The sequence below is a fragment of the Nanorana parkeri genome, unplaced genomic scaffold, assembly GCF_000935625.1.
Source record: "Nanorana parkeri isolate BGI_ZX_2015 unplaced genomic scaffold, ASM93562v1 scaffold504, whole genome shotgun sequence".
NCBI classification, from domain to species: Eukaryota; Metazoa; Chordata; class Amphibia; order Anura; family Dicroglossidae; genus Nanorana; species Nanorana parkeri.
The window spans coordinates 133,881-145,599 of record NW_017306772.1 but is presented as its reverse complement, the minus strand read 5'-3'; the positions used below and the strand labels follow the sequence as shown (position 1 = coordinate 145,599).

Sequence of the window (11,719 nt, the reverse complement as noted above, 5' to 3'; positions counted from 1 at the left end):
ATACACATATATAGATATATACATATATAATTTAAATTTGACTGCAAAAGTGGAAATAAGCGCTAAGTATGCATTATGCATATTTTTTGCTAAAGGGCCAAGTATTTGTAACAGGACAGAAAATTAGCTTCACCTTACTTTAATATAGTGTTCATGAAATCAACAGAAATGAGCATAAAACACTCATTTTAATTTAGATTTTTGGGGAATTTTTATAGCCCATCAGTGATGTCATACTATTTCAACCTGAAGACATAAAGAATTAAATCTAGAACAGTAGGGCCATTCCTACTTATATTGCCATTTTGAAAACACAATCTATCACCCTCCATGATATCAGAAAGCACGTTATGTTTACTTACCAGATGATGTACTAGGGATCTGCCACAGCAATCTTCTCTCAGAACTAAAGGAAGAATTCGGACAGATCAGTAAGGTCAACAGAAATTGTTGCATACATAGGAGTCACATACAGATGCATCAATAATAACCGGAGTGAACAGCACATCTCTATTTTTAAACAGTGAAACGAAACAATCAATGTACAAACACATGACAGCTATGTCAGATGATCACATTTCTAGCTAATAGCAATAGACTTATTAGAGGGAAAATAAAGGTCTTAGTCATATCATTTGAGCTTTTTGTTACCATTAAACTTTTATTTTTTTTTAACAGGTGTTCCATTAAACTTTTTTAAAGAGACACTGCTATCTTGCTCTTACAGGGCAGAGTGACAGCGTCTATTCAAAGGCCAACAACCCCCGCCATCCCCTGACCGCTTTACAGTCACCTTATCGGTGAACCCCCGCTACTCTTTCCATTGCAGCTAACACTAAAGTGAATGATGTCCGTAACCAAGGAAGGTGATGGTGTCACTCTTCATCATGTGAAAGTTGCGATTGGCTGTTGACCTGGAGGAGGTCACATACTCCTCTAGATCTGAAAGCACCAATTATGGTCACTGGCTGCGATGGAGGAAGGAACGAGGGGGGGGAGTGCTGGCATGTTGTGCCTTGAATGGGCAACATGTAACAAAATATGTACTTACAGGTCAGCTAAAGAGACAGTATGACAGATGAAGCTTGGGCATGTCTGCCTAAGAAAGCCATCATAAATGCGAGACCTTCCCTCTATTGCCAAATATGACAATAGAATCCGTCCACTGTTAATCATAATAAGACGACCAGATGGGACATTAAGCCTGTGACACACTGCACATGATGCGGTAGCGCGTGGACCTTCGCGTGCAGTCTGTCTTGTAATTTTCACTCCAGGGCACGTCAGCTCGCAAAGCTGAGCAAGCCGAGATAAAACATTTTATCTTCAGCCAATTGGCTCTCACTAAGGCAGGAAGCGAGCCGACTGGCTGAAGATGCAGTCTTTCATTTGGCCGCGCTCAGCTTACACACTGCATGCGACTGTCCGCACATCACGGCTTCGCTTTGCTCTGCATGGCTTCGCATGCAGTCTCTTAGCTTCCCCATTAGGCTCTGCCCACCCAACAGCAAGATTCAGTAACACTGAGGTTTTCTTTTTAGGCTCAGCATTACTGTGCTACACTGAGGCAGAGTGTCCTGTATAGACACTTTGGCCTTGGTGCTGGCCTACACCAACATTTGTCATGTTCAGGCATGATAGAATTCTAGAACACTCTTCATGAGTACCAGGGATTATGTCATTACCTGACTACAAGGAAAATATTTGTAAACTTGTATTCTTCAATTCTGAAATATAATAAATGGATACGTACCACAACACTTTCTTTAGGATAAGATATTACCGTATATCACGTTTTTGGTGTGCACTATATTATATTGTGTTCAGCCAGTTTTCTAATCCTGATACCACTGCCAAACATTATACAAGAAAATGCATGACTGACGCACTGAATTTGACTCATCAGTGATTCATAGTTGTAGCGTAGAAGGTCACGGTCATTCATTTCATACTAGAGCATGCTGCATCTTTATTGTTCTAGGTCACACACTGTTATGTTTCCAAATGATTATTTCTAGTGACTGTGCCATTTTTCTGCCCTCTTAATTACAAACATTTGATCCCTGAAGAAGGGGGTGATCTATACACCTTTGATATGTGTTTGCTGTTTTAGGTCTATTTTGGACTCCTAGTACCATGATCTAGCCCTCTCATTAGATTTTAGATAGACACCTAACAAGGCCTTGGCCATTTTGTTTTCTTGACTGCGGGTAAAGCAATGCAAAGTGGTCAAGATGGACTGGATTTAGAAAGGAACAGCAACTTACTAATGGAGTAATCCCTCCTTCAATTGTCAAGGAATATAAATCAATTATATAATTATTTGAGTATAAATACTCAAATAATTATAGTATGTATACACTGCATGTATACAACTTTTGTTAAATCATCTTTTCTCTATTGAGGTAATGTGATCACAGAATAAAAACAAATACAAAAGTATGCTAAAGAGTTAATGTGTGTTAAGTTAATGTACCAAGTACGATCTTACCATCTGGCTGGAGGATCAAACTGCAGGTTAGATATAGTTTCATCCAGTGGAAGCAGTATGTGAATATCAGACAAAGAAGTTGTGTTCTGTATGTACTCCAGGCTAAACTCTGTGGAGGTGGGACTACAGTTCCAAGATGATGCAAGATGCAAGGGGACAGCAGATATGCCAGGTTTAAATACCTTGTGTGGAAGGAGAACCAGAGTGAGAATGGAAAAGCTAGAGACACAGATACATCAATGTTTCCCAAGGGCTCATGCACACAGATGTAAATACAGGCGTATTGGCACACAGAGCCAAATATGCATGTATTTGCGACACCCGGGAGCCCTAGCTGCTCTGCAGACGTATGCACGTAAACCCCAGTGCCAGCGTTGGGGAGACTCCCATGCATATGTAAATACTGCTACTGGCATTTACACATGTACACTCGTTTACTGTCCATACTTTCCAATGGACAAAATAAAAAAAGCCACAGCAGCCGGGACTACTAAACGCTCCAAATACGGCATATTGTACGATGTATGCCAATTACATCTGTATTTGCATCCGTGTCCATAAGCCCTAATAGTGTTACAGTAAGTACCCCTTTATACAAAAAAAAAAACTTTACAAGTAATCCCTTGTATGGTACCGTGTTTTCCCGAAAATAAGACACTGTCTTATATTTTTTGGGGCTCAAAAAAACACACTAGGTCTTATTTTCGGGTAGGTCTTATTTTTTTAAATGTACAACAATCCACACTTATTCATGTACAACAGTCTACATGTATTCATGTACAAAAATATGGTGATCAGGGCAATCAGGGGTGCCGTACCTTTCCAAGAGCAATTTGCTAACCAAATCACTGGCCATAATGAGTGAAGCGCGCTTTCACTATTGATTCCTCACAGGCGGAGTGCATTTGGAATTACTCCGACTGTGACAGGAGCCGGCCCTATAGAGGAGGCATCGGCTTATGCTCCCTCCGCTGCCGCCTCGCCTCCTCTAGAGCTGACTTCGTTGGCACCGCTGATTCTCTCCTGCAGCTCTTCAAGTTCCCCCTTATGCCACCACCGACCCTGGAAATGGTCACAACTAGGTCTTATTCTCGGGGTAGGTCTTATATTTTAGCAATTCCCAAAAATAGTACTAGGTCTTATTTTCGGGGTAACAGGGTATATAAAATATTTCCATAAACTACCTCATGCTTTAAATAACAAAGCCTAACTAGTTATGTTAGTTTTATATACAATATATTAACATATAAAAGTATATTTTAAAAGGCAGCATTACTTCTTGAGACACTAATTGTACATTGAATTTTTAAACAACCAATTATGCCAAAGTGGAAATCCTCAATTTCATTTATGGGGCTGCTTAGACAAAACTTGATTTATATGGAGTACGAGTTTTTTTGGGGGGAGCGGGGGGATATTAAAAGGTAGCTCAATTAATTTTATTTAATGCTTTTTGTATGCGTTTTCCATTCCTTGTGTGCATTTGATTGGTACTTGTGTACAGTTGCTCTAATTTTGTTTTGTGGAAAAATCATGCACAATATAAATTCTGTTTTTTGGCACAATAGCAACTCCTGTATAATCAAAAGGAGCTTTCATAGCCCTCAGGAGCCATTTAAAGCCTGCTGCACCCTTAAAACCACCTTCTTTCCCCTTCCCCCAAACTTTCAGAGACAAAGACTTAATTTTTCTTGTCCGTATTCATCTCCCAAACTAGACCTAAATGGTATTTAAAAAATAGGTCATCTAAACAAAGACGCTTTCTTTCATTTTGCTTACAAGACTGAAAAATATTGTTGAAATTAATCGCAAAAGAAAAGCGGCCCTCAAAGCTGCCCAAGGTCACTGAACAAGAGGAATAAAGCACCTGGTATTTAAGCAGAACGACATTGTAGTAGGGAGCAATATGCTGTTCCGCCAGATTCTGTAAGTGGCATGTTAGCCTTGGCATGTTTAACCAGAAGTCCTTGCAGCTGTGGTCACTCTGAGATAAGTCACTGTGGAAAACAAGATGGGTCACAGTTACAGCGAAAGCTGAAAAAACTGGAGTTCCAGAAATAATATGTATGCTAGATTTCATCACCGTCATCTTACCTATACAAAAGATCAGAATTAGGAATGAAATGTTCAACATCTGAGGTGTGGACTAAGCGAAAACTTAAAACAGGAGGAGGAGTAGATCCTCCAAATACGCGAAGTATACCTCCTGGAAAGGACATTGTAAGTTCCCCTGAGATGCGCAGGCCTGACCTAGAATATAGAAAAGTATTTCTCAGAACTGACAATAAAATGTTAGTTAACCTCCCTGGCGGTCTGATTATGCAGGACTTTAGCATGCCAAAGCGGTACATTGTTTTTCATGGAAATTTGTTGTTTTATATTGTAGGCCTGTAATTCTTAGTAAATCTTAGAAATAACTCACCTAAATCTGTCCAAACAAGAGTCCAGTAGACATCCCAGTTATGATAAAGTTTGAAACACGAAATTAAAAAATTATAATATAATAATTATAAAAAATGGTCCAGTAAATGGGAATTCTGGGGACGCTGCCTGATCCGTACCACAGTCAATAGAGTACCGAGTTCACACATCACTGAGCTCGGTCGCAGAATCGTCGCTGTCGTCACTTTCAGTGTCTGATGACGAATTTCCCAACGAATCGCTTTCGCTCAATTCTGCAAGTGATTCTAATTTACTATCGCTTTTTTCTACCTGGTCTAAAACCGCTTTTGACCTAAAAGGGACACTTTTTGGATGCCATGGATGTTCTCAAGTTTCCAGGCTGAAAGAACAGTAAAAGTGTCAGGCAGGCCACTGGACAAAGCTCTAGGGACAAAATTGAAGTGAAATAGTTTGATACAGAAATGTAATGATAGCAGATTACATTGTATTGTGTGTATTCTGTGTAAATGTCATGTTTTCACTTTTGAATTTCCCGCCCCCCGCTGTGACGCCGAAAACTAAACTAAAAGTTGGATGCCGATATCGGCCGGGCACACAAAGCAGTAACCCTGAGTGTGGCTCAGGGTTACCGCTATTGGTACTGAAAATTAACCCCGAGCCACACTCTGGAATACCGCCAGGGAGGTTAACGTATTACTAGATACTGGCTTCTAGCTCTTTGAAGGTTCGCTGTGTTATCGTGGCCCATTTAACCTACTCATAGAAAGAAACTGTCAGGAAAGCCAGTGTTAGGAAACACTGCTACAGCACAATTTCAATTACATGTTTCCTTCAAGATGCTACTGGACCTAGAGGGAAAACAGGAGCACCACAATCCCATGATTTATTTTCCCAGAGAATAACAGAAAGCTGATTGATCACTAAAGGCATCAACATCTCTAATTTTTCTGCTCACCAGTATTTCTAACCAGGCCTAACTGATTTATGAGCACACTTTAATCAAACATAAAAATCTGCTTTATAATAAAAAAAAATACAGGCACACAGAATATTGGCAAAGCCTGTCATTTCAATTTGGGAATTGCTTGTGTGCCAGCAAACACAGCCCTGCAAACCTCGGTGGCTGACATGCTCTCTCTCTCTCGAGCAGGTAGTCCCAATTTTCTCACATTCAAGTGCTAATTAAAATGAATGGTAACACTACACACTGCAGCATTGCTGTGCATTTGTGGTCACACATGTTACCACAACTCACAGGTGTGAATGGGCCTGTGTAAAAGTTTTTCTTTTTTGGAAAAACACTTACCTACCTGCATCCACAATCCTTTAATACCACTCTAGTGGTGGATTCTTGTATGCCACTATTTGTTAGCAACTCCAGTAAAATGTAAGCATCCTGTGTAAGTGTATGAACCAATTAAAACAATACAAGACTTGAGCTGGACTCACCCTTCCAATTCACCATCTTCAAAGACAGCATGCACATATTCTGTAAAGGCAGCAGCTACGGGTAGAGACTCCTGAGACCCCAATATAACAGGACTAGGTCCACGAGATAACCCTAGAATAGAGCAAGTGATATCATTCTACAAATAATGGAAAATGTTATGGATCGCCAGAGAGAAAAAAAATTGGGGAAAAAAAATCATATGTTGATATGAACTGCTGTTTAATCTGTGCTAAAATAGGTCTAGTATTGTCTACTTTATATGTATACAACTGGTTGTCAATGTCAGACCACACACCTCCCTTTGGTTACCCCTTCCTCCCCATACCCACAGATTATAATCTTGATAGGTTTTACTTTCTCTTGTAATTGTAGCTATTACTATTAGAGGTGCACCGAAATGAAAATCTCAAAACCGAAACGCAACCAAAATGTCAGGCCGAAAACCGAAAATGTTTTTTATTCTAACGTTTTCAAATATTTTATTGTTATTTGTTTTTTTTATAAACTTTTACATTTTTTTATATTTATTAATTAATTTTTATGAAATATTTTTATTTTACACTTTACTTTTAGGGGCTTCGGGGAAATATTAGTGGTCTAAACAGATCCCTGATATTTCCCTTTTAAAATCGGAAAAGAGATTCAGGACACAGAGTTTTCAATCTCTTTTTCTGCAGCCCCTGTTATAAATGAACAGGAATCTTCTATACTAAGTGTTCCTGTTCATTCATAACATGAGGACAGAGTATGTTGACTATAACCACAATCATGAATGAACAGGAAGTTATGTAGATCACTTCCCATTTATTCATAATTGAGGACACTGTAAATAATTGAGGACAGAGTATGTTTACTAACACTCAGCAATCAATGAATGCTGAGTGTTTGTACCCACATTCCATCCTGACAGCTGTCACAGGAGGCTGGGCGGGAGGGGAGCTCAGCCTCCTGTGACAGCAATCACTGTCTCCGCCCACACTGTCGCTCTTCCGATCTGTGACAGGAGGCGGAGCGGTGCGAGGGGGAGACATGCTGGCCGCTCACAGCGCTTTCGTCCCGCAGCGCTCGGCCTCCTGTGAGAGTTCCCCTCCTCCCTGCTGGGACACAGGGCAGCGGGGAGAAGAGAAACAATAGCACCACTATTTCGGCCAAAATATGGCACTTGCGACATTTTGCCAAAAGTGCCATTTTCGGCCTATATTTTTCGGCGGCCGTTATATTGGTGCTTTCCTAATTACTATACGCACAGTGCAGGGATTTAACTCATCAAATTGTAAAAAGGCCTTCCTTAACCATTAGCAAACGTCGTCAGATATCTTAATACTGCAAAATAACTTTTTTGCACCTGAAACCCTACTAATTTTTTTCTCCAAAGCATAACCCTACTGCTATTATACCACTTTTTCCAAAACAAAGGGTTGTCGTCCTCATATGTAATGGTCTATCTTTTCAACTGCAATCGGTTTACAGGGACCCCAACAACAGGTCTACCATATATTGTAAATGGCTCCATGACAGGGATCATCATCATATTTGTCAGTATTTATGCTCCAAATGCTTCATCCTAGAATTATTGAGAAGGGTCTTTTATACCCTTGGCAGATCTCGCTCAGCCCATACGATTATTGGAAAAGAATTCAACTTGGTATCACACCCAGCCCTTGACAGGATTATTCCTCACTACCTATGAAGTCTTTCCCTAAAATACTTCCCTAAAATTACTAATAATAACAAATACCTCCTAACTGATGTCAGATGTACCCACAACATAGTAGCTGGAGGGGGATTGCCTGCAAGGTAATTGCACATTATGACAAACAGCTCCTCGGGGCCACTATTTCAATCTTGTGGCTTACTACCACTAACTCTTTAAAAGCTTCGGTCTTTATTTCCAGAGATCAATGAAAACTGCTTTAGTTGTTGATGGGAGATGGAAACTCAGAAACATATTTAAGAGTTGCCCAATCGTTCAGACATTATAGCACAGAGTTTCTAAACTCATCTACTAGAAAACCAACATTAACATGACACTAAACTCAGGAGTAAATCTTAAAAATTAATTCAAGTACCTTAACTAGTAACAAAAATGTATCTTATTTGTGTATCACTCAGCTGTAGATCCTCAAATCATCTCTGATTTCATGCTGACACTATCCCTCTTTCTGGAGGGTGGCTACTTTTGTTCCCCATGGCCCTGTGTGTGTATTGAGATTATAGCGAGCATGGAGTGGTGGCTCCAAGCTCACTATAATCTCAACACAAATTAGTAAACTAAACATTAGATGATAGTCCATCACGGGGGTGAGCTTGGAGTTGTGGCTACTTTACAACACACACACACAGGGACCATGGGGAAGAAAAGTAGCCACCCTCCAGTAGGAAGGACAGAATCAGCACCAATTCAGAGATGATTTGAGGATCTACAGCCGAGGGATGCACACCCTCATTGAGCTACGCAATAACCTTTAATTGGAAATCACCTAATATTCAATTTGAACAGAAACTATCCAGAGTAGGCAGAATTTAGCTGATGGAATGTTATTTCCCCCCTCACCCTTCCAGTCCTCACCTTCCACTATCAACATAAATTCCAAGTAAAAAAGTAAAATGGGAACCTTGGGTATTGAGTAGACATCTTTTAGAACACAAGTCCCCCTAAAATGCCTTGGTTATCATACTAAAATGATCTTTGATGAATGCATCGGGTATAGGTTCCTTTAGCACTCTCTGTTATGTCTCTAGTTTCTCCAATAAGATTAGGTCCTCCATTACTGTTATATACCATTTGCTACACATATGATACCAGGTTATACTGCTATTATAATGCAAGTTGTCACAAATACAATATACACCTTTTGTAAAAGACACTGAGGTAAGTAAATGGCAGCAAAGCTGGGAACACCAGCATTTCTTCTAAAGCCCCAGAAGGTAATCACATCTGCTGACATCCACATAAAGGGTACCAAAACCAGTTTTTCATGCACAGATTGCAAACAGCACATCCAACTACTGTAGTATGAATACAAGCAGCAGTGTGCGCTAATCTACTTTTAATCCCCAAAGAAACGCGGCAGCTGGGACTATCTATAAAGCCAACAAACTAACAAAACCCAGGGCTTAGAGTATTTAATAATACACATCTTTGCTTGCACATACAAAACTATAACGCAGCACATGGAAGCATTATTCAACATACTTTTAAAACAAGTGAAAGGACTAAGGCACTTTTGTTAATATAACAAAGATGATGTGACATCATAAGCCAAGCACCTAATACAGACTCGGGCTGACAAAACACTATGGGTGGGGTCACTATATGCTGTGGCCGAGTATGATTCTTGTTCATAATGTTTTAAATGTGGTTTTAATAAAAGCTCTTTTGCACTATTAGATTGGATTTTTGATTGCTTCCAAATGTGGTAACAGGTTAGCTAGAGAAATGTATTCCCATGGAGGAAGACACTAAGGACCGTAGGAGAAGAGTGAGGTTTGCAGTTATCTGTGTATCTGACTCGGATAATCACAAGTGCTCAGAGAACTTTTATATAGTTGAGGGTCATTCAAGTCTGTTAAGTGATGATGTGCTTTTAAAGGAGGGTTATGCAGATAAAACGGTTGACAAACACCACATTTTCTGTACATGCAGCTGCTTTTCAATAACTTCTATTATGAACATGAACCTGTCCACCAATGTAAAGTTATCAAAGCTCTGTCTATAAGCAGACACCACAAGCTGCCGAACGTTACATTTATTAGCCAGAAATCCCTCCTATATGTTCCTCTCTGATTTAGCTTCACTTTGTTACCAAGGGCCTGACTTCTGGGTTCAGCCTCGTCTGTCCAAAGGCCTGTTCTTAATGGCCACTGATGTGCTCATACTAGACAGGGGAATGGCACTTGGTCTAGGCTAAACCCAGGCTTATACTGAAGTTAAAATAAATCAGAGAACCGCATTGGAACTACCCCATTAGGATTTTTTTCCCTTGAATAGTTGACAGATTACCTTAACACTTTTTTAGATACTCTTTAATTGTAAACTATTGCAGCTTACCAGTCCTTAGACGCGGTGGCTGCATTAGTTTTCCTTTTCCGAGCTTTTTCTCTTTATTTTCACCTGGTGATTTTGTCAGTTGCACGCTTTCTGTCCTAGGATGATAATACACCCACTCTGTACTGTGGCGCAGCAGCATTGTCACCCTAGGACAGGAAGTGTGATGGAACAGAAAACCTTCTCATCTCCTCCTCTTCATGAAATAGGGGAAGGTGTTCTGTAGTCCACAAAGAGAACTGGAAACAGAATTGATCACAGTTGGCAGAGGCAAACAGCACAGAATATTATTATCTGGTCACCAAATTTATGGCATAATCAACAGGTATTCTTTTTGTACCTATCAAACAGATATAACAAAACACTTTCAATTGTATCTTTAACAGACCAAAAGGGACCAAATAAGAGAAGTTCATTGTCAGGGTATACATGCACTTTAAGTCAACTTCCATTATTCCTTACAAGCATTTAATGATGGAGGGGAGAATAAACCTCGATCACTATATGTAGAAGATACAGAACCAGGAGTCAACAGGGAGGGATTGATAGGTGCTGTCTGGAAAACAAAGTAAACCGTTTTGAATAAGCATAAATACCGAACCAGGTCTCATTAAAAAAACCAAACAGTTCTCTCTAATACGCACTGTACTCACCAGATTACTGCCTCTCTGTGTACGAGGGGCTGTACATGGGGCTTGGGTACGGGTAGTCAGATTGGTATGAGATTCTGAAGAGGTGTCCCAAGAGTCTGCAATAAAAAGTTTTGTATGCTTAACATGCATTACATAAAAAAACAGTGTACTAATCATTAGACACTAATGAACTACATAATAATAAAAGAAAAAATATGCAATAGAATAGGATTTTTGTACTCGCCTTAAAATAGCTCTCTTGGAGTCACAATCCACAGGAAAAAGTCTTAACGCTATGGTTTATACTGCCACCTGCCGGAGGATTGGATACTGGCAAAGAATAAAAACTGTAGGCCAGCCCAGGATAACCCCTGACACAGAAGTCTTAGACCTTTGGGATGTCCAAAAGCAGGCAAACGGAGGGGTACGCAACACAGCCTATTTCAGTTTTAAAATGTTTTTATATACACACGTTTTCCCAGGGGTCTTCTAGCTGGCCATGTGAAGCACATGGTACTCTGTCCTTCTCTCTTCTAGTCCAGCGATGGTTGTCCTTGATAATTGAGAGAGATGCGCTGAGAGTGACATCAGCTCTGTTCTCTGCAGCATTGTACTGTGAAGTTCAAGGTGCTGCAATGATTCCTGGCCCCCAAGATGAGGAAAAAAAAAAAAAGATTCTTTGGGTAATTGGGGGG

General features: G+C 40.1%; 1 protein-coding gene across 2 annotated transcripts in view; it reads right to left on the bottom strand.

The window, feature by feature from the left end:
• Positions 1 to 11,719, bottom strand: part of LOC108790809 (F-BAR domain only protein 1-like) — a 129,128-nt gene that overhangs the window by 6,456 nt on the left and 110,953 nt on the right. Inside the window, exons 21-27 of one of the 2 annotated variants that reach the window (XM_018561160.1) lie at positions 11,046 to 11,140; positions 10,855 to 10,948; positions 6,344 to 6,455; positions 4,586 to 4,741; positions 4,359 to 4,488; positions 2,492 to 2,673; positions 363 to 406 (exon numbers count right to left, since the gene is read on the bottom strand). In XM_018561160.1, coding sequence (XP_018416662.1) covers positions 363 to 406; positions 2,492 to 2,673; positions 4,359 to 4,488; positions 4,586 to 4,741; positions 6,344 to 6,455; positions 10,855 to 10,948; positions 11,046 to 11,140 — 813 coding nt within the window. Of the gene's footprint in view, positions 1 to 362; positions 407 to 2,491; positions 2,674 to 4,358; positions 4,489 to 4,585; positions 4,742 to 6,343; positions 6,461 to 10,854; positions 10,949 to 11,045; positions 11,141 to 11,719 lie in introns of both variants that reach the window. The other variant, XM_018561161.1, reaches the window with a different exon arrangement.